The sequence below is a fragment of the Phodopus roborovskii genome, unplaced genomic scaffold (assembly GCF_943737965.1).
Source record: "Phodopus roborovskii unplaced genomic scaffold, PHOROB, whole genome shotgun sequence".
Taxonomy (NCBI): Eukaryota; Metazoa; Chordata; class Mammalia; order Rodentia; family Cricetidae; genus Phodopus; species Phodopus roborovskii.
In genome coordinates, this window is record NW_026126460.1 from 7,874,646 (window position 1) to 7,896,873 (window position 22,228).

Consider the following 22,228-nt stretch of genomic DNA (forward strand, 5'->3'; position numbering starts at 1 on the left):
CCTATTCTTGCTTTTTAAATACTATTTTCCTATACCTCCTGAGTCATCCACATCCCATTTTTTTCTACTAAATCTGTGGTCCTGTTTAGCAGAAGTAAAACAATGAGGTAAATAACAGCAAGAAACAAGTATTAATAATACTGCAGTTGAATGTCTTCAGAGGGTTGACAGGGTTCCTGTTTGTATTTTCTATCACTCTAGTATCACATCAGATTGAGACACAAATTTAATTGTCTCCCTTATTGGGTGTACAGGAAGTCATTTAGATGGTGTCAGCTTCTGCAGATCCAGTTTTCTGTCTTTCTTTCCCCCTCATTAGGTGATGGAAATAGGGCATGAGAGTTCCTGCTGGGCTGAGCAGGCAGCTGGTGTCTGTTTAGCTGCTAGGATCAGTGAACATCCAGCCAGTGCCCAGTTCCCCTTTCTTAGGGTTTAACTCTCTTTATGACTGTGAAAGGAGGCTGCCTTGTGAGAAGGACAAATATTAGAAGGCTGGGTTAAACGCTTCATTCTTGTGGCTGTCATTTTCTAGGGGAGAAAGCCTAATTCTATCTTATTACCATTCTGTGGTGATAAAAATGTCTAAAGAATGTAATACTTTATACATTCTGATGAAAAGGATGTAATTGAACCATTAGAATGGTAGAAAAATGAACTTGTACATTACCCATTAAAGAGATACTGGGTGAGGCCTGGGGTGAGCGCAGCAGTCCAGTACATGCTTAGCATGCCTGTTTGATCCCCATCACTCCAAACAGCAACAATCACAAAACGGGGGAAAAGTAATAGAAAAGAACTAATGGTGATTCACATGTAATAGGCAAAGGTGTCAGAGGCTTATTGTTACGGGATATGTGAGTTTGGGCAGTGAAACATGCATATATTGCTGTGTTATGTAAGCCTGTCGTAAATTGCTGTGAAGGTTGGTAAGTGTTAGTCAGGGAAGTTTTTCTTGAAATCCAGGCAGAGCATAAAATGTTGGCAAAAACTACTGCTGAATTGGAAGACAAAGATAGGAAACTATGATTTGTATTTTCAGGACCATAAAACTGATTTTTCTGTAAGTAAAGACTCAGTAAGGTTAATGAGAAGTAACTTGTACATCTTATTAGGGGATGCTGTAAATAGTAAATAGAGGAGTCTGTTTATATTTAAGTGAGTAACAGAAAGATATGGAGGCTTCAACTGGTTTGGGAAGATGAAACTTTTGAACTGTGTTTAAGACTTTATGTACTGTCTTGGAAATTAGTACAGAAATATTAGTAAGAGATGTTAGGGTAGGATGTGGCCAGCATGCCCCCAAAGAAAAACCCAGTTAGAGTGGAAGATCTGGCAAGTGCGTAGGTGGTTATGCAGAGAGGTGGGAAGTATCCAGGATGAGAGAATAGGGATGTTATCAACACAAGTGGAAGATAGGTTTAAAGGCAGTTGTTAATGAGTGACAGATATATTGAGGTGGCCCTCCCTCCTGCTTCTAGGTTAAGGGAGTATCCCTCCATGGGGAATGTGCTCCCAAAGTCCTTTTGTGCACCAGAGATACATCCTGGTTCCACTGTCAGAGGTCCCTTAGACTGCCCAGGCCTTTTAACTGAGACCCATGTTCAGGGGGGTCTGAGTCAGTCCAATGCTGGTTTCCCAGCTATTAGTCTGGGGGCCCATTAGATCCTCCTTGTTCAGGTCAGCTGTCTGTGGGTTTCTATAGCCTGGTCTTGTCTTCCCTCTCTACATCTGGATTCCAGTTCATCTCAGTGTTTAGCTGTGGGTATCTGCTTCTGTTTCCATCAGCTACTGGATGAGGTTTTTCTATGTATCCCTGACTGTAATAGAACAGCGCTGTAGATCAGGCTGGCCTTGAATTCAGAGAGCCACCTGCTTCTGCCTACCACGTGCTGGGATTAATGGTGTACACTATCACATCCTGCCCATAGCAACATTTACTTTTATAATCAGTCATTTTATCATTATTTATACTTTGATCAGACATATTATGAGTGAGAATGAAATTAATTCAGGAAAAGTAGAATATGTACATTTATATCAGTGCATGTAAGAAATTAAATTGGGAAGATGTGTATATGATGTCATTGCTCGAAGTAGTCACAGAACTTAGATTTTAAATAACAGCCTCAGTATTTTATTTGTACTTACACAAAGATGTATAGTTAATTGAAAATATTAGTGAATTCATTGAATCATTTAGTTTTCATAATATTTTCGAGTTGCTATAGGTTCAGTAACAAAAGGGTTCAGATGATTAAGTTGTCTTTAAATTAATGGTCATTGTTTTTTCCTCCCTAGTCATCAGATAAGCAACGAGCCCTAGAAGAAACCAAAGCCTACACCACCCAATCCTTAGCAAGTGTTGCATATCTGATAAACACCTTGGCCAACAATGTCCTACAGATGCTGGATATCCAGGCATCCCAGTTACGGAGGATGGAATCTTCAATCAACCATATTTCACAAGTGAGACCATGTTACTTTTCTGTTTGTTTGCCTGTGAGCAGCACTAAGCCTGTTGATTGCCTTTATTATGCAAACTAATATAATGTACTATTTGGAAAATACAAACTTAATAATTGTATTGTTTTATGACTTTTTGTGATGTCATTATATTTATAGTTTTGATAGGAAAGTAAATTTGATGGATTTTATTAAAGCTTAGTTGTCATGGTAAAATAATCACTCCTGAAGTGAAAATTTATCTTTTTTTAAATTTAATTTAGAAATGATCTCATTTTACATATCCCAGCTGCCTCTCCTTCCCATCCTCCCATGTCCCCCACCAAATCCCCCTCCCACTCCCCCATCCACTCCCCAGGGACAGTGAAACCTTCCATGGGGGAATCATCGAAGTCTGTCACATCATTTGGGACAGGTTCTAGGCTCTCCCCTGATTTTTTTTTTTTTTTTTTTTTTTTAAAGAAAAAAATCTTTTGACGGGTTTTCTGTGTCTTTACTACTTTAAAAATACTTGATAGCTTGGTGACTAATTAAAAGTTTTCTCCTGTCAGTAGGCTTTTTAAACTCCCTTTTGATGGCTCTGTGTTCTATTGCTGTGAAGAGATACCATGATTATGGCAACTCTAATGAAGGAAAGCATATAATTGGGTCTGGCCTGCACTTTAGAGGTGTAGTCCATTGTTAGTCCATTGTTACAATTGCAGGAAGCATGGTGGCATGCAGGCAGACATGGTGCTGGAGAATAGTTAATGCTATATCTAGATCTACAGACACAGAAGCCTCTAGACCTGGCTTAGCATTTTTAAAATCTCAAAAGTCTACCCCAGTGAGACTTCTCTAACAAGGCCAAACCTACTCCAACAAGTCTACTCCTCTTGATCTCTGCCAAGTATTGACATATGAGCCTGTGGGTGTAGCATGAAAAATAAAAGACTCAGAGTCTAATATTGGGGTCCAAGTTTCAAGCTGAAGATCAGAGAAGCAAAGTAGCCAAGCCAGTAGATCTTACCTCTACCCGGCTGAAATGGCAATCCTGTCTCCACAAACCCTCAGAGGCAAAAGCTCTCAGTTCCTGACTTCTCTGGCCTTATATTCCTTTCTCTGCCCAGCCATATCACTCCTGTCTCTGCCTCCCTAGTGCTGGGATGAAAGAAAGGCATGTGATCCCAGGTGCTGAGATCACCTTTGTGTGAGTTATTTGTTTTAGGATGGATCAAGTTTGTGGAATCACTGTGGCCTTGAACTCACAGAGATCTGTCTACCTCTTAATCCTGAGTCCTGGGATTAAAGATATGTGCCACCACAGCTCAGCTTCTATCACTAGCTGGTATGGCTGCTGGAATTAAAGATGTGTATCACCACTGCATGACCTCTATAGCTTGTGTCTTGATTTGTTTTCTGTATCCTCAGGCAAGCTTTAATAAATCATAAATAATTTATCACCACATGTGGGGGCCATTCTTATTCAAACCATAACTAGTGTTGGAAATTGAACTTAAAAGCCTTGAGCATGCTAGGCAACCACTTTTATTATTGAGTTAAACTTCCACTTAGCCCAGGTTTAGGGGAATTTAACTCCCAGCCATACTGTAAAAGAGGAAAGATATAAAATGCCTTTATATGAAACTTTTAAGTGTTAATGTTTTCCTTAGAAAAGCTGTGTTTATAAAGGAGATCAAGCAAGAGAAGTATTAGGTGATGAGGAAGGACAGAATGTAGGGAATATGAGTCATGAAAGAGGATAAAAGGGTAATTGCTTTTCTAGTTTTACCTCTGGTCGATTTCTCTCTCTCTCTCTCTCTCTCTCTCTCTCTCTCTCTCTCTCTCTCTCTCTCTCTGTGTGTGTGTGTGTGTGTGTGTGTGCATACATGTACATGTGTGTGTATGTCTAGTCTTGTTGAACTTTCTTTGGACTGCCAGCTCCCAAATAATGGCAAGGAGACTTATTAATTACGAAAGCTTGGTCTTTAGCTTAAGCTCGTTTTCAACTAGCTCTTACAATTTAAATTAACTTGTTTCTGTTAATCTGTGTTCTGCCACTTGGCTTTTTACTTTTTCATTCTGTATGTCAAACTTCCTTCATGACTCAAAGGCATCTCTTGCCACCTCAGATTCTAACCCTGAGTTCCTTACTGCCTGGAAGTCCTGTCTATTCTCTCCTGCCTAGCTATTGTACATATAGCTCTGTAGTATGCCATTCAGGTGCATTAGGCAAATGAGGCAAATCCTAGACACCTCTTCACACACTGTAAGCAAAATCCCAGAATGTATGTGTGTGTGTTGGATAAATACATAAAAATATTGTAGATAGTACAAATGTAAAATTTAAAGCCACTTTTATGACTTCAGCACATCTGTTTTCACTGTATAGAAATTCATTGAGGTATATATATAGGCTTTGGGTCTGGCTAATGCCACTGCAAGATGTTTTTATTTAAAAAGGTCTTTATAATAAAGTTTGGATTTATTATATAAAAATAAAAGCCATATTTATGAAAATACAGAAAGGAAATGGGAAAACAGGCTTTTTACTATTGCTCAAGCTTTTCATCCTTTTTCCTCTTCTATTTTGTCTACTTTCTCATCATTTTTACAATATAGCTATGATTGTAATAGGTATAGAATTTGAGATTTTACTCTATTACCATTTAAACATATATTCTCATGTTGTTAGAATCTCTATATAATTTCTCAATGGCTGCCTATGTGTATAGCTTCATAATCATTCCTGTGTTGTTAGTCCATTTAAAGTAATCTTGTAGCTGAGAACAGTGGTATATACCTGCAATATGAGCACTGGGAGGCCAAGGCAGGAAGATTGTGAGTTCAGAGCTGGTATGTGCTGCATAGCAAGACTTTTACCTTTAAAAAGTGCTGTGACAGAAAGCTAATTTAATTGCAAAATGCAGTTTTTAAAACATTACAATGATTGGTTGATGTTGGATATCTTCTTCAATAGTTTTCCAACCTTACTTTTTTTGAGCATTTCCTCTAAACGTTGAGCTCACTGGCTAGACTTGCTTGTCAACAAGTCCTAGGGATTCCCTGTCTGCTCCCCAGGATTTCGTTTCCAGGAGTGCACTGCCATACTTGGCTCCTATGTGGGTCTGAGGTTCATGCTTGTATAGCAAGCATTTCCCCAACTGAGCCACTCTCCAGTCCTACTGCTTTTGCATATTACACATTGGCATTTAGTAATGTGGTCTAATTAATGCTAACTTCTAAAGCTATTCTGATGGAATAAGTGAAAAGCAGGAGAGACATTGATAGAGGTTAGTAGGTCAGAATTTGAAAATCTCAGTTATTAAAAGTACATTGAACCCTTTTAATTTAGAGTTGTGTTTCTAGAGGTCAGTACCTGGAGAGGTCAAAACTACAGCTCTTCAATAGATTTTGTGTTAATCAAAGTGTATGTTAGTGTACTGGATGTGTTGGAGAGATGGACTGACAAAGCAAATATGTAAGAAGTAAGAACAGCTACAAAAATTTAAATTTGTAGAATTTGTTTCATAATTTTATTTGTATATGTGCACATACACAGGTGTGTATGTGGGCTTGAGTTTATAGTCGTCTTCACCTTTTTTTCTCAGCTCTGAAGTGAGAGCTATGTACTGTTTGGTTTTTACAAAGGTCCTAGGAATATGAACTCAAGTCTCATTTTATAGAAAGCACTTTACCACTGAGCTGTCAAGCAGCTCATAAAACTTCCCAAAATTATGTTTAAAACAGAAAAATCTATTTGATCTTTAGACTGGGAGAACATCATTTTGTGCCAAGGATTGAACCTAAGGCCTCCTACATTCTGAGTCTATACTCAGCTGAATTGTCTCCTCTTCCTGACAACTTCTGTAAACAAAGAAACTGTTTTGTGTTTAGAAGGCAAATACTTAGGAAATACTCCAGAACAACAATGGCAAAGTTAAATGGGACAGATGGCAAATATTTTGGTTTTGTGGGTCACAGCTATTTCACTCTACTATTTTTTAAGACACATGTATCACTTTTTGTCTTTTTGTTTTGTTCTGAGGACATGGTCTTACTGGGTATGTTGCCCAGGATGCACATAAGTGTTTTTGACAACTTTGTAAAAATGTTAAAACCCTCTTAGTTTGTGGGGTGTATAAAAGCATATTCTGTGGGTTAGATTTACCATGTAACTGTAGTTTATACTTTGCCAGCTTCTGCTCCTAAAATACTTTGATATGATATATTTGGGTTTAAATTTAAAGTTACCCATTAAGTTTAATTTTTAACATTTATCTGTTTGTTGTGTGTGTGAGTTCAGGTGCATATGTTGAGCTCAGGATAACTTGTGGAAGTTGGTACTATACTTCTACCACGTGTTCACTTGAGACTTGAATGTACTCAGTTTTCAGTGTTGGTGACGAGCACTTACCTGCTGAGTGAAGTGTTTATCTAATTATTCTTCATCAGTAAACTTGGGAGTCATATATCAGGGTAAGAAGCTGAATGTTCACAGAAGTGAACAGTGACCTCTTCTCTCTACTTCTCCATCCAGAAGGGGCCAAAAATTTTTCTAAGACCCATCCTACCACTTTCTGTGTCTCTCTCTGTCCTCAGTCCTCTAAAACCTCTTAGGTAATTTTGGTCAGCTAGTAGCTAGCTCTGCCCTCTGATTTAAAGCAAACTTTATTGGCAGTCTTGAGAGTGTGAGACTGCAATCAAAATATCCCACAATAGCTGAGTCATTTCACTCAGCTGATTTATTTAAGATGGATAATCTGGAGGATATTTGTAATTTGAGTAACTAAATTTTTGAGTTGAAGCATTTATAAAAACACTAAATTTAGCTAATTAGCTATAACTGTTTGCAAATATTTTTCCACACTGAGGTAGCTATGCTGTAAAGTCAACTCTAAATTATCTGTGGTAATGGGAAGCAACAGTACTTGAGTACTTGAATTAAACTAAAACAATTTTTTTTATTTTTTGTTTTTGGTTTGGAGACTGGGTTTCTTTTTAACAGCTCTGGCTGTCCTGGAACTCACTCTGTAGAGGCTGGCCTTGAACTCAGAGATCTGCTTGTCCCTGCCTCCCAAGTGCTGGTATCTAAGGTGTGTGTCGATACTGCCTGCCTAAAACAAAATATTTTATATAGTGCCTTTCCTGTCACTGTTAGGGTCCAAGCATGTGCTTGATTTTGTGAGAGATGTGGGACTGGAGCTCAGGCTTAAGAGGAACGCTGAAATTCAGGATGGTCACTGCAAAGCAAAAGGAAGCTAGTTTTGCTACTCTATGGACAACGGACAACGTGTTATGTGGGGAAGCCTGCAACCTGCAACACTAGCTTGGCAATAACGGAAGGATGAGAAAACTAATTAGTAACTGTGAAAGAGTAGATGTTAAGTTATGCATAAGAGTGGTGATAGTCTTGGTATGTTTTTCAGTGAACAAGATCTGTAGTAATAGTAATACTATCAAAAGCACTGCACAGCATTAGTTTTGTTACTCGCTGAGCATGTACTTGCCACAGGTAAGTGCTGTTATTGAGACCTTTTCTTTTTTTAATACATTTTTATTTAAATTAGAAACAATCTTATTTTACATATCGTCCTAGTTCTATGGAACTGATGCAGAGGCCATGGAGGAGTGCTGCTTACAGGCTTGCTCCTCATGACTTAGCCTGTTTTCTTATGGATTCCAGGACTACTAGCCAGACATGGTACCACCCTCAGTGGACTGGGCTCTTCAACATCAATTGCTAATTAAGAAAATTTCCTACAGGCTTGCTTATAGTCCAGTCTTAAGGAAGCATTTTCTCAATTGGGTTGTCTTCTCTCAGATGACTTTAGCATGTATAAAGTTGACATAAAATCTAGCCAGCATAGGCAGTCACAATTGTTATTTGAATGAATAATGTAAGAAACAAATCAGAATTTCTTCTAGATCTTTGGTTTTCAATCTGGGCAATTTCACCCTTACAGAGATAGTTTCGTAGGTTATGTCTACCCATCACAACATAATAACAAATATGATGAAAGGAACAGTACTTGTATTCTTTTTATTTTTATTTATTTTTTTTTTTTTGTGACAGGGTTTCTCTGTATAGTCCTAACTGTCCTGGAACTCACTCTGTAGGCCAGGCTGGCCTCAAATTCACAGAGATCCACCTGCCTCTGCCTCCTAAATCCTAGATTAAAGGTGCACGCCGCCGCCACCACCAGCACATTCTTATCTTACTGTTGTATTATATTTAGAATATTTATTACTTATAGATTATAAACTCACATCTTGTTATGTAAAATGCTGCATTAATTTTTAAATTTCTTGAGAAATTTATTCTTTGTTAACAAATAATAGAAGACTATTGATAAAAATATGTCATTTGTACTAATGTTTTTATGAGCACTTGATAAATATTAATGAAATATTTGATCAGCATCGTGTTATGTGCCACTTCCTGAAGCAAACAAGGTTTTCTGCCATATTGACATTTTGGGATTGAGGGACTGGATATCTGGGAATTGAATCAGGCCCTTGTACATGTTGGGCAAGTGCTGAACCCCTGATCCTAGCCTTTGGTTCTTTGTTTGTTTGAGATGGTTTCTCTGTGTAACAGCCTGGCTGTCCTGGATTCTCTTTGTAGACCAGGCTGGCCTCAAACTCACAGAGATTCACTGCCTCTGCCTCCCAAGTGCTGGGATTAAAGGTATGCACCACCACTGTTCTGTATGGCTAATTTAATGGAAAGGAAATGCTTGGCATGTTTAACGTGGTGACTGATAGCCTTTTTCTGTAAAGAGCTAATTATTTTCATTTTCACAAGCTCTGTTGTGATTATTTACACTATTGTAGTTTAAAAGTAGCTATAGACAAGTAAGCACTGTGAGTAATATATCCCCATAAAATTATGTAAACCCAAATTTGAATTTGATATAATTTTCTTATGACACTTTTGACTCTTTACTTTGATATTTTTTAAACTGTTGAAAAAGATCACCATGGCTTGGGAAATTGATTCAGTTGGTACAGTGTTTGCTGCACAACCAAATAGAGAGCTGAATGTGATGTGCACTTGTAATCACAGTGCCGGCAGACAGATGCCTGGGACTGGTTGGTCAGCCAGTTCAGACAAATTAAAAAGACCTTTGTTTAGTGGGAAATTTGTCTGATTAAAACCAGGTAAACAGCTAATGAAAAATGACACAAGGTTGACTTCTGGTTTCCACATGCACAAGAATGCTTATGTGATATGCACCTCACCACAAGAACACACAAACATATATGAAAACCTGTACATGTGTACACATGGCACATTAAGTTGTGATGTAACATGTGGGCTATAAAAATCAGGTGGTAAACCAGATTAGATCTGAGGGTATGCTTTGGTAACCCTTGCATTAAGTTAAAATGAATAAAGCCAGTAATCTAGAGAGATTATAGTTTATGAAATGAATATAAAGCAATGTTAAATCTCCATGTGTTTGATTATTTGGATATCAGAGCTGTTCTTCTTTGTGTTGTCTTCTTTGTATCTCGCAGACAGTTGATATTCATAAAGAGAAAGTTGCAAGAAGAGAAATTGGTATTTTGACTACCAATAAAAACACTTCAAGAACCCATAAGATTATTGCACCAGCCAACCTTGAGCGACCAGTTCGTTATATTCGAAAACCTATTGACTACACAATTCTAGATGACATTGGACATGGAGTAAAGGTAGGTGTAGTTTTTGTCAAGCTTTCAGAAGTAGTAGTCTGTAGTGGAACCCTAGAAAATTAAAGTCTGTTTAATTTCCTAAAGGACCAAATCTTGATACAGCTGTGAAGATTGCTTACCACTATGAACTGTTGTGTCTTTAAGTTTTTTTTTTTTTTTTTTTTTGTGTTACATTTTCAGAAGTGGTCATTTGTAGTAGGATTTGCTTAAGTATAGTTGTTCTAATCTTTTAATGATTTAATATAACAGAAAAATCATCTAGCATATAAAATATTTTTCTTATCTCAGAAATTTATCAGTAGACTTTTGGTGTTAGTTTTCAGAACGGCATATGTTATTAAACATGAACTTGTTTTTTTTTTTTTTTCCTAGAATAATTTTATCACAACCTTTTGGGTAAGAATAGTGTAGGTAAAATTTGCAAAGTATTGTTTGTTTCCAATGCCATTAATTTGTAACATTAAATATTTTGGCCATCTTTTAAAGATAATTGAGTATCCAATATGATATGAAGTACTGTCATCAAGATTCTGGAGTATTGGGGATGTGGTCCAGTGGTAGATTATGAGCTTTTTCACACACATAACCCTTCGCTCTAGCTCTAACACTTCAAAACACCTGACAGCTGCAGCTGGGCAAAAGTGTACTTTATATAAGTTGGTGTTTCTGTGTAGGAAACCATTTAGAGCTTCAGCTGAACATATTATTTACAATTTATATTTCACTAGTGATTGGAAAAATACTTAAGTATTACTTCAAATAACTATATAGTTCATGCATTTGATATTTTTCTGATACAAATCTATTTATGTAAAATATATACCACCATTTTGGCCAGAAATCAGTAAATTCAAATGTAATATTTATCTATGAAAAAATAATACATAAAATATAAATTTGTAAAACAACTTTTATTTTGGAGTTATGGTTTTAGACTTTGTTATTTGTTTTTTAAGATAGGGTCTTACTATTTAGCCCTGGCCTGCCTCATTGTGTAGGCCACGCTGACCTTGAACTCAAAGTGATCAGCCTGCCTCTGCCTCCAGAGTGCTGCGATTAAAGGTGTGTACTTCCACACCTGGCTTATTCAGAGTTTTGAATAAGCATTATTATCTGGAATTTGATATTTGATTTTATAGTTGATTCCTACATATATTTTAACTAAAATTTATTAAAATAGGATATATAACTAGATGGTTAATTTAAACTAATTCATTTTAACTTGGGGAAAGTTTGTTGATGATAAACAGCTGCTAACAGAATGTTATAGGCTGCTACCAGAATCTGATGCCAGCCAGAAGATGTTTGTAATATAGAATATCACATTTGGGCTTGCCTGTTTGTACAACGAAGGTGATTCCTTCTTGTAATTCTTGTTTAATCCTTAAAATATTTTTCTTTTAGGACTGTTGTTTGTACTTTGAAGAACTCTTTAAAGGAATTAAAGTGTTGACTAAAACAGTGTCTTATGTCATCAATGAGACTCCTGTTCATGACACATTCTGCTTTAACCACTCTTTCTATGATCTACTGAGACATTATTTTGTTAATGCTGATTGCGTAACTTGTTTTTCTTTGTTTTCTTTCTTTTGTCTTCACATCCTGAAGTTCCAACTAACCTTTCAATGCTTTTTTTCCTTACCTCTTTTATTTGCTCCATTTATGCATTAAGTGGTTGCTTAGATTTAAGGTAAGAGATCCCAGGGCTGGATTTCCATTCTGTGTTCTTATGTAGAATATTACATATGGGGAGTAAAGAGATAGTTTTCATTTGGCCTTTTAAAATGAACAAATTAGTCCTTTTTATTTGGTCTAGCAACTTTGTTGTGTGTCTTCATGTTCCCTGAGGGTAGGTATTTTTGTCTATTTTGTTCATTGCCCTGTTCTTTGTGCTTAGAACAGTACCAAACACACATTATGTGATTGCTGAGTGAATGAGTGCTTTTGTGAAACTGAAATATGTTATACTGTTGTAAAGTGTTATGAGATAAAATTAGCTGGGTCTTTATAAATGTGAAAATTTTGTTATGACTGGAGGGCCAACAATATGCTTTATTTAACCCTCCCCCTGTGTAATAGCTTTTTATTCTATAAATGGTATGCTCTATTATATGGTTTGCTAACAATATGTCATTATCTTTTGACTTCTAATATAAAAAAAATTGAGAGGCAAAAAATGTCATCATACGCTTTTTTTAAGTTGCAGTACATTTTACAAAATAGTCTTTTTAAAATGGCTGTAAAATAGTCTTTTTAAAATGGCTGTATATAATATATTTTAATATGAGCTCATCTTAAGTCTTTTTAAAAGGTGAATCTTACTTGCATATGCAACATCCAGAGTTCATGTTAATGTTTAAAAATACAAATTAAGGATTAGAGATAGCATCTGGAAGGCATTTTTCAGTGCTAGAACACTTGCCTAGCATGTGGAGGGCCCTGGTTTAATCTCTAGCACTAGAAACCAACCAACCAACCAACCAACCAACCAACCAACCAACCAACCAACCAACCAAAAAAAACATACACACCCAAACAAAGCAAGGTGCTGTTTCCTATGGTGGCCTGTATATTAGTATTTTGAAGGATCCATGATAAAAACATTTTAACTGCATTCAAGAAGCCTATCAAATATAGTGTTACTAAAATGGTTTTCGTCAAACTTATCATGCATTTCTTTTTTTAGCTAAATTTTGTGATTTTTTTTCAAATGTTTTTTTGTTGTTGTTGTTGTTGTTATTGTGTAGTTTGCTATATCGTGAGTGTAGTTAGTGATAAGCGAGAGACAGGTGACTGTGTTACCTACAATTAACCAAGGCCATAAAAAATTTCTGGTCATGGCAGGTAGATCTGACAAGTCACATGGGAACAGCCTCTAAGCCCTTTCCTTGCTGGTAACCTAGGTATGTGGAATTGTGGGAAAGTTCCCTTTTGTTTAAAATGCTTAATCACAGTGAACTAGACTAAAAAAAGTAGGCAGTATTCAAATTTTGGTTTTTGGTCTGTTAACCTACAGTGGTAGCAATGCCCAGAAGTAGTAACTGAAGAAATAGGCCAATCCTTTTTCTTCAGCTTTAGTCTGTGTTGAAGCCATTCTCTGCGCTTCTTTTCTCTAGGCTGGGCTATGTTGCTTTCTTCACCTTGAATACCTCTTTTCACGTAAGATATAGGTCCCCTGAGGGCTTCTTAGAATGATCCCATAGGCATTATGCTTGGATAAGATACCTCAACATTTTTCTTCTTTGAACCAAAAAGTTTCACACTAGAATCCCAAAGGATTGGACTAGTATCTATAGTACTGATATAGTAGATGGTACACCATAGCGAAGGATAATGTTGGACAGGAAATTGTGGTCTTTGCCTGTTTCCCTCCTTCCTCTAATTCATATACAGATAAAATTATTCATAGTCCTCTTTTTTCCTCTCTGTATTTAAATCTGTTTTTTAAAAGATAGTTTATCAAACCCAGGGTTTTAAGCATACTAAGTATGAACTCACCTACTGATTTTACATCCTCAGCCCCAGATCCTTTCTCTTTAGGGTTTCATGTTAGTCTAAGCTGGCTTTGAACTCACTGTATGGCTGAGGCTTGGCTGGCCTTGAATTTCTCTTTTGTCTCAAACTCCAAATGGTGAAATTCCAGACATGTGCTGCCATACCTGATCTTTTTCTTTTCCTCTCCCTCTTTTCATCCTCCCCTTGTTTCCACTCAGCTCAGTTTCTCTGTGAAACATTCTGTGGTGGAAGTCTGGATATGGCTATTACCACCTTGACTCAGAGCAGATGTGGTTGTCCATATAAGGCCTTACAAGACTGGGCTCACTAACATCTCTCTTGGACTGGTGAGGAGAGCTCAAGGGACAGTGAGTTTGCTCAGCAGGTCCTTGTCCTCCCTAAGGATAAACAAGTGCTTAACAATTTTTGGAGGAGACTTTGGTGGGTGATGTAGTAGTCCTTTTATAGATCACTACTCTCTTTCCTCTTGAGCCCTTTTTCTTGTATATAGTAATCTGGCAAGTGATTGACAGCTGAAAGCTACATCACAAATCATTTTAGAATGCATTTGTCACTGTTCTGTTGATGTTGAAGCAGGTCACCTGTTAGTATAAGATTGTGTATCTGAGATGATCCCATTGGTGAGCTAGAGATACTGGGCTGACCAGCTCCAGAAATAGTGCTGAAGTTAAGAGCCAGGCTCCCTACCCCTCTTCCTTGTATATATGTGCTAGACAAGTACTCTACCACCTTTCTGTACTCTCTGGTTATATCCATTTGCAGTGAACTCTGTGGTCATTTCTCGCTTAATGATGGAGGCATATTTTAATAGGCAACCATGTTGGCTATTTAGTTGCTGAGTGAACATCAAGAGGGGTACATGAACAGAACATAACAGTAGCATAAACACCTGTAATCCCAGTGCTCCCAGATGATAAATGGAGATGTGAGGATCTCCAGAAGTTTGTAAACCAGGTAGTCTGGTATACTACACAGCAAAGGGATCCTGTTTCGAACAAGGTGGGAAAAGGTGAGATTTATGCCCAAAGATTTTTGTCTGACTTTTACATGTACCCGTGGTATGCATGTGCCTGCAGGTGTGTATATACACATACATATTCAGGCACACATGCATGCACACATGTATGTACACATAAACACATATCAAGAGGACTTACTGTTATAAAGTGGATGCTGTTTTTTCCTTTTTGACATTTATGGTATGTACATACACACAAGCATACTCGCACATGTCTTCTACTGTAAGTGTAATTTAGCCAGATGTTTTGCTAATTGTCAGGAAATATGTTTCTAAACCACCTCAAAGTTTTAGGATCAAGATATCTATTCAGTAAAGAATTTTTGATCAAATTATTTTAGATTTGAACTATTCAGTTATAGTTTTAAATTTGCCCTTTATAAAGAAATGAAGTATTTTTGTCACATTACCATTTTCTTAAATTTTTTCTATTCATGTTGTCTACACTAGTTGTTTTATGTAGCACAGAGGAACATTCTCTTGAGAAAATAGTGATAAACTTAGCTTAATAGAAAGTAGTATAGTGTCAGTGATGAATAAGATTAGGTGGTTTGAACATTACACAGGGACTCAGGTTGCTTTTCCAACCCATTAACCAAACAGTTGAGGATTTTATAGATCATAAAATGTATTTATTTTTGTTTACATATGCTCACCCAATTCTAACTAAAGTATTTTTCTGTATTATTAGGGTAGATTTGGAGACTTAGAGAAGGTACTGCAATTTAAATAAAAGCATCTTGCATATTGAAACCTAAACTAAATTATAGTTGGAAAGTTATTTTCAAGTATCTTAGCTATCCCATATATAGAATAAAATTCTCTTTTATTCTTTTTCTGTTCTTGCTCCTTTTCCTCCCTGTTTCTAGCAAATTGAGTTGTAGTTTAGTGTTTGGTTCACTTCTTCCTGATCACTTAAACAGTAACTTTGGGTTTTATGTTGTTTTAAGGTTGAGCTTAAAGGACTTTGGTTACTACTCAAATCCTGTAGTATCATAAATCAAAACATCCAGTTCTTAAAAGTTATGGTGGTTATTTGTCAGATTACTTATAAAATTTTCTTCAAATGTGAATTGAGTTTTTCAAAGTGTCTTCTGACATTTTAAAGATAAAATTCACATACCCTCTGCTTATTAAAGAGGGCGATAACAAGGATAATTTATTTATTTAGTAATTTGTATTTATTGTTTAAAAGCAACAGCAAAAGGATTTCAGACAAATCCTTTACTTTAAAAATATTTCAAAGGTACCATTTGTCATTAAAGATTGTTTTAACATCACACACAACTTGTTCACTGGGCTATTCATTTGAAGAATTTATTGCTTGATATATTTCTTGCCTATTTGGATAAGTAGTAATTATTATTTTAGAGCTTAAAAAATCTACCCAAATTATTTAATTTTGACAGCTTTAGTAAAAGATTTGTTTTAATAAAATTTATATTTTAAAATTGGCCAGGTGTGGTGGTGCATGTTTTTAATCCCAAAACTTGGGAGGCAGAGACAGGCTGATCTCCATGTTTCAGGCTAGCTAGGGAGTCAAAATGAGAATCTGTCTCTTTCTCTCTCTATATATATTTTAAAATTATAATTGTCTCTTCCAACTTCAGTGGTATAAAATATCTTACCCTTTTATGTTCAAAGTATAAATATTTAATTCTGAAGACAGTATTATGAGAAACTTGAGATACTTTTCTTTCTTTAAATGTGTTGTGATGTATTGTCTGTAACTCCAAGATCTGACACTCTACCACATTCATGCAGACAAAACACCAATGTACATACTAAGAAAAGTAAATCAGTGAAAAATGTGTTGTGAGATAATAGGGATTTAAAATAAAGCAGTTATGAATCTACTTTGTGGATAGTCATTTAATCTCTTGGTAGTCTCAAACAATGTGAGGTTGCATTGCACTGTGTTCCTTACTGACTCCTTATGGAAACACTGGTTGTTTAGGGGTTTCTACAAGGGCTGACATACTCCTTCAATGGCATCATTACTCCCAGATTGCCTATCTTTTCTGTATTTAAAATTTCAGTTGGGAATAGAATTATGAATACAGCCATGGTCCATCTCTGATTTAGGACTATGCCACATTGTTTCATTCCTCAGTTAGCCTTCACTTTGGGCCTGTGTGGGTTTAATTACCACTAGAACTCACACAATGACAGTGGCTTTTGTGTTCTCAGTGATGGGTTACCTCAGCCCTAACATTGCCTTGAACTTCTAACAGTGTTCAGGTAGGTGATTTCCTTGTAAGGAGAACATTAAATCTGAATTGTGAGAGTGATTCACAAGTTTAAAGAGCTGAACTTTTCTTTGTATATCGTAACAATTTATCTGTATTTTATATTCTCTAGTTATAGCTGAACATGTGCATAATTGCACATTTTTTAGCTGGGAATCATGTTTTATGATATATTTGCTATATAAGGGAAACAATCCCTAAAATGAAAAATTGATTAAAGAGCTTATTGTTTTTAATTGAGTTATTTATGTTACCACTAAAGTTTTTATAGCTATACTATTTGATTTTAGTTGGGTGTAATATCAGATAGTCTAACCAGTGATCTGTTGGTGTGATGGCCTAATGGCAAATAAATTCTTCACATACAAGTTTAAAATAATTTGAAAATCCTTTTAGGAAGAGTCCTTTGAGTACAACTACAGAATAGTAGAGTAGGAATTGCATGGCCTCTAATTATTTTCTTATTTAAACCTTCCCCTCCATATTTCCCAAATGTCACTTTGTTTTACTGCATAGAAATTAAGTTGTGTTTTCTTAAACATTTTTTTTTAGGTGAGTACCCAGAATATGAAGATGGGTGGCCTGCCACGTACAACACCTCCAACCCAGAAGCCCCCAAGTCCCCCTATGTCAGGAAAGGGGACACTTGGGTGAGTATATAGTAATAGAAAACCATGTACTGTTGTGTTTAAAAAACAACACACAAAAAAACCCCTCTGTGTAAATTGGGGAGAATAGTCTTCATAGTGTTGCCTTTGTGTGTCTGACTTTCTTTTTTCTCCCTTCCCCTTTCTCTTTCCTTCCCCTTCCTTTTCCCTTCCTCTTCCTCTTCCCTTTCCTTCCTTTTTCCCATCCCTGTTCCCCCTTTCCCCCTTCCCTCCCCTTCTTCCTCCCTCCCTCCCTTTCTTCTTCCCCCCCCCCCCGTAAGCACATCTTTATACTTTAAAAGTGGTTGTTTAGAAATTATTTTTGTAGTGAGTTTTAAATTAACAAAAAAATCCTATCCTAATTTCATGGTTAATTATAAAGCGAAGTCTAACTTTAATTTTCTTTTTCTTAGAAAATTTTAATGATCCTTTTATATTACACTTGCTTTTATTGGGATGTCTAGGCTATGTAGATTATAATATTCTGTGTAATTGTTACATTTTTGAGCATTTTGGGTTCTGGTGTTGACTTTATTTTATAAATTGCCACCTAGAAGGACAGTGACTTTTTTTCTTGTACAGTATCCTGGCTTTATCATGATTGAAGTTTGTAAGTTGACTTACTTACTCACAATATTATTCAGAAGCCAGCTGACAGAAATTCTGATGTAGCTCTGCTGTTTGTTCTATTGTCCTGTAGTCAATTTATCAACAATTTAGTTTTTTCATCTGTAAAGGGGGTGATATTTGTCCTTTATCAATTTTCCAGGGTCACTGTACTACAAATTGGATTTTTAAAAAAATGTATAAAACAAGACAAATGCTTTCAGAACTATCGTCTTTGTGATATTTTCTTTAAAAAAAAAAAAAAAAAGATGAGAAACGAGGAAACTTACGAACAACAAGAACATGCCCTCCTCCATCAAAACTCAGTCAAGCACTTGGATTTGTATAGGATGAAGGCAAATTGAAATATAAAGGAGGATAATGTTGGAAAGGAATTAGTTTGATCAGTAGGAAACAAAGCAAAATTGTAAAACCAGGAGTAGCATGGTTTTCATTAATGAATATATTTTTGCTTTCTAAGCCAGGAGTTGTTACTACATAGTGTAGCCCAAATTGGTCTTGAAATTCCTCAATTCCTCAAATTATGGAGTGCTGGGATTACAGGTTTGTGCTTGTAATCCAGTTTAGGCTTTATCTAAAATGACCTTTTTGTTCTTAGAACACAGAGAAAGAATCTTATGGGTCACATAAGACTTAAACTTCAAGGTAGGATGAAAATGACAGTGTAACATATGATGGTTGCTGAGGAAGTGTTTGTTTTGTTTTCATGTAGAACGTATTTACATTTCCTCAGGTGTACTACCTTTACTATTTGTAAGGGTTGAAGTTAATTTTGTTATCAAGTCTCTAGTAGAATTAAAATTTCTTCTGCACTCAGTTTTTGTACTCATGTACCAGTAATGTGTTTTCTTGGGTGTTAGCAGGAGTTCATCTGTTCCTTTGAAGACCAGAGTGGCTAAGTTCCATTTGTCCATTTGGTGGTCATGGGCTGTTTTCTTTAGTCTTTGACTGGTCACTATATTATTCCTCTTCCTCCTGTTTTATTTTAATTTTTTAACCTTGTTTGTATCATTGTTTTTCTGTATATCTCTTAGTTAATGAAGGTAGAATGAAGCATTTTAGTGAGAAACATTGTCAAAAGTAGACTTTAGAAATTAATTTTCTGATACATATATACATATATAAACATACATGTATTATAATTTCAAAGATGTTTGAATTTTTAAAAAATATTTACCTTTGACACAGTATCACATATGTCTCTATTTTGAATTGTTAATTGTTTTGTTTTGTTAATTAATTTTTGTTTTTCTTTTTAATTTTTAAGACAGGGTTTCTCTGTAGCTTTGGAGCCTGTCCTGGAACTCACAGAGATCTGGCTGCTTAGGCGTGTGCCACCACTACCACCAGGCCTATTAATTAATTGTTAACTGAACAACACTCAAGGGAAGCAGAGGCAACAGTGCCTTTCAAAATAATCTCATTTGGGCGATAGAGGCACAGCCCTACAGCCCTTTAATCCCAGCACTTGGGAGGCAGAGACAGGTGGATCTCTGTGATTTTGAGTAGTGAGTTTCAGGACACCAGGACAACCAGAGCTACACAGAGAAGCCCTGACTGGAAAAACCAAAAAAAAAAAAAAAAAAAAAAAAAAAGGAGAAAAGAGTTCAAAGTCCGTGAACTTGAGTCACCAGAACAGCAGTGCTTGAAGAAACTTGGGGAACGGGAACTTGGTTAGGAGTGAATTACTGAGAAATATAAGCCGCTTGAGCAGATTCTCTTGCAAGAAAAGAGATCAAGTTTTCCTATCTTGTGGTGCCAAATTCTTATAAAGACCTAATCTTACCTGCAAGCTATCATTGTCCCTGAAGGGTTTGGTCACCTGAGAACAAGACTTGAAAGAATGCCAAACAGTGCCCAGGCTCTGGCAGCACATCACATCCTGATGTGCTTTTCTGGATTTTCATGTTCTTCCCTTGGAGGGAAGATTTCCGAAAAGGGAAACAACTTGTTAGTAGCATTGTCTGGTTTGGCTTTTATAGTTTAACTAAGATAGAAGGACTTCGGTAGTCTTTTAAAAATCTCTTGTCAATGTTGAACTCTGAGCAGAAAATAGCAAAGAAATTAAGGTGAAATTGAAGGAGAAAAGACTGTAAAATGGAAAATGAATGAAATTATGTATTTAAGTACCAGTATACCTTTAATTTCTCTGTTTAGTGTATAAAAAGGGGGATGAGTTATGGCTGGTATGATCTTCATGTGGAGGTTGTGACTCCAAAAATATAGATTTGTCATCTGTATAATATTAATAAACATCTTTGGTTAGGGAGAGAGAGGAGAAGAAGATAATTAGTGCATTCACTCAGTGCATTTGGGAGATTTTGACATGAATCTAAAATAATTCAAATTCTTCTAAGAGTTTAGAAAACATTGGCTTAAACAATGGAAAACTTGTGTTTTCTGTGAATAATGAACAAAATTACATTAGTACAGGGAAATGAGGTTGGAGACTGAAATTTACACTACATATTCACCAGAACTCTCTCTAATGGTGGAGGAGTTGTACTGTAGGAAAGGCTAATTGATAGCTGGGTTAAACCACATTTCCTATTTCTGCTTACAAATTGTATTTCACTGGCAACTCTGAATTTACCGTGCCGAAACTTGATTAATCACACAATACATACGCTCTTCTTTTTGTAGGCGGCACTCCCCCTATCGCACACTGGAGCCAGTGCGTCCTCCAGTGGTACCAAATGATTACGTACCTAGCCCAACCCGTAATATGGCTCCCTCGCAGCAGAGCCCTGTGAGGACAGCTTCTGTGAATCAAAGAAATCGAACTTACAGGTATTTTCTCTACCTCAGTGCAAAACATGATGGTCAGAGTACCATAATCTGTTCAGATAACTTCAGCTAAATCTCTCTCATTTTCCAAGCACTAAGTTCTTTTTCTCACTCTACTCTCCCAAACCTCATCTGATTCTTCCTCTCTCTCCTCATGCTCTGATGCAACTTTGAGCAGTCAGGAAGGTGAAAAAGACATCTTAAAGTATAACTTATCAACAAAGATAAAACTTAATTTAAAAAGTGTTATTAACCAGGAATGAAAATTGCAAGTTATTTTTTGTGGAAATTTACAGATGAAAAACTATTTATATTAAAATGATAGTATATCACCATGCCATTACAAACTGAAATAAAATAATCTAGTAAAACTTACTATAAGTTTCTTCAGATAGGTATTAAACCAGGATATAAAATATATTGATGTGTTAAACACGAACAATTTGCCCTTACATTTATGGAGGATTTCTTTTAAAAAATTTATTAGACCTCATAAATAGGTATCAAAACAAGTTTGCTGAACTCAGATTTTCTCCTTATTTATTAAGACTTCATGTTTGAAATGGAAGCTTTTGGAATCTTATTTTCTTGTAGCTATGTCCATTTCAGAAATACACGGGATCCCTGATATCTTGTTCTCTGTGCTCACTTTGGTGGATCTTATTTCTTCAGCAGCAGTGGGAGTAGTGGAGGAAGTCACCCAAGTAGTCGGAGCAGCAGTCGGGAGAACAGTGGGAGTGGGAGTGTGGGGGTTCCTATCGCTGTTCCTACTCCATCTCCTCCCAGCGTCTTCCCAGGTAAAGCATTAGTGATCATTTGTGTTGTTTTCTTTTGTCAGTTCAAATTCAGTTTGTTATTGAATTACAGTTTGTGTGTGTGTGTGTGTGTGTGTGTGTGTGTGTGTGTATGTGTATGTGTCTATGTGTGCGTGCGCACACGCGTGTGCGTGTATCTGCATGCGCGCATACACAAGTGCATTCATGTGCACCATGAGTATGTTTCTGGCTATTGAGTCCAGAGTCTCCTACAGATGGGTTTTCTTTTCAATAAAGATTTTAAAGGTTCACTTAGCAGTCCATAAGTATTAGGAAGTCTGCATACATTGTTATTTCTGTCCAGTGATCTTAATTGTTCTGCTGCTCTCTACTCATCTGTCACTTTGTTTTATGTCTTTGGTGTTAGTTCAGTTGCTGCTTTGAGGTTTCATGTTCATTGTGGGATGAGTTACTTTTTTAGTTTCA

The 22,228-nt window shown here is 36.3% G+C and overlaps 1 protein-coding gene across 24 annotated transcripts in view; it reads left to right on the top strand.

Annotated features, from left to right (window-relative positions):
* The window catches only part of Abi2 (abl interactor 2), a 65,864-nt gene that overhangs the window by 18,980 nt on the left and 24,656 nt on the right, over positions 1-22,228 (top strand). For 4 of the 24 annotated variants that reach the window (XM_051190295.1, XM_051190306.1, XM_051190298.1 and 1 more), the window contains exons 2-7: positions 2,299-2,466; positions 9,967-10,143; positions 11,816-11,833; positions 17,479-17,576; positions 20,844-20,990; positions 21,660-21,784. In XM_051190295.1, the coding sequence (XP_051046252.1) occupies positions 2,299-2,466; positions 9,967-10,143; positions 11,816-11,833; positions 17,479-17,576; positions 20,844-20,990; positions 21,660-21,784 (733 nt within the window). The remainder of the gene's footprint in view (positions 1-2,298; positions 2,467-9,966; positions 10,144-11,815; positions 11,834-17,478; positions 17,577-20,843; positions 20,991-21,659; positions 21,785-22,228) is intronic. The other 20 variants (XM_051190296.1, XM_051190307.1, XM_051190299.1 and 17 more) reach the window with 7 other exon arrangements.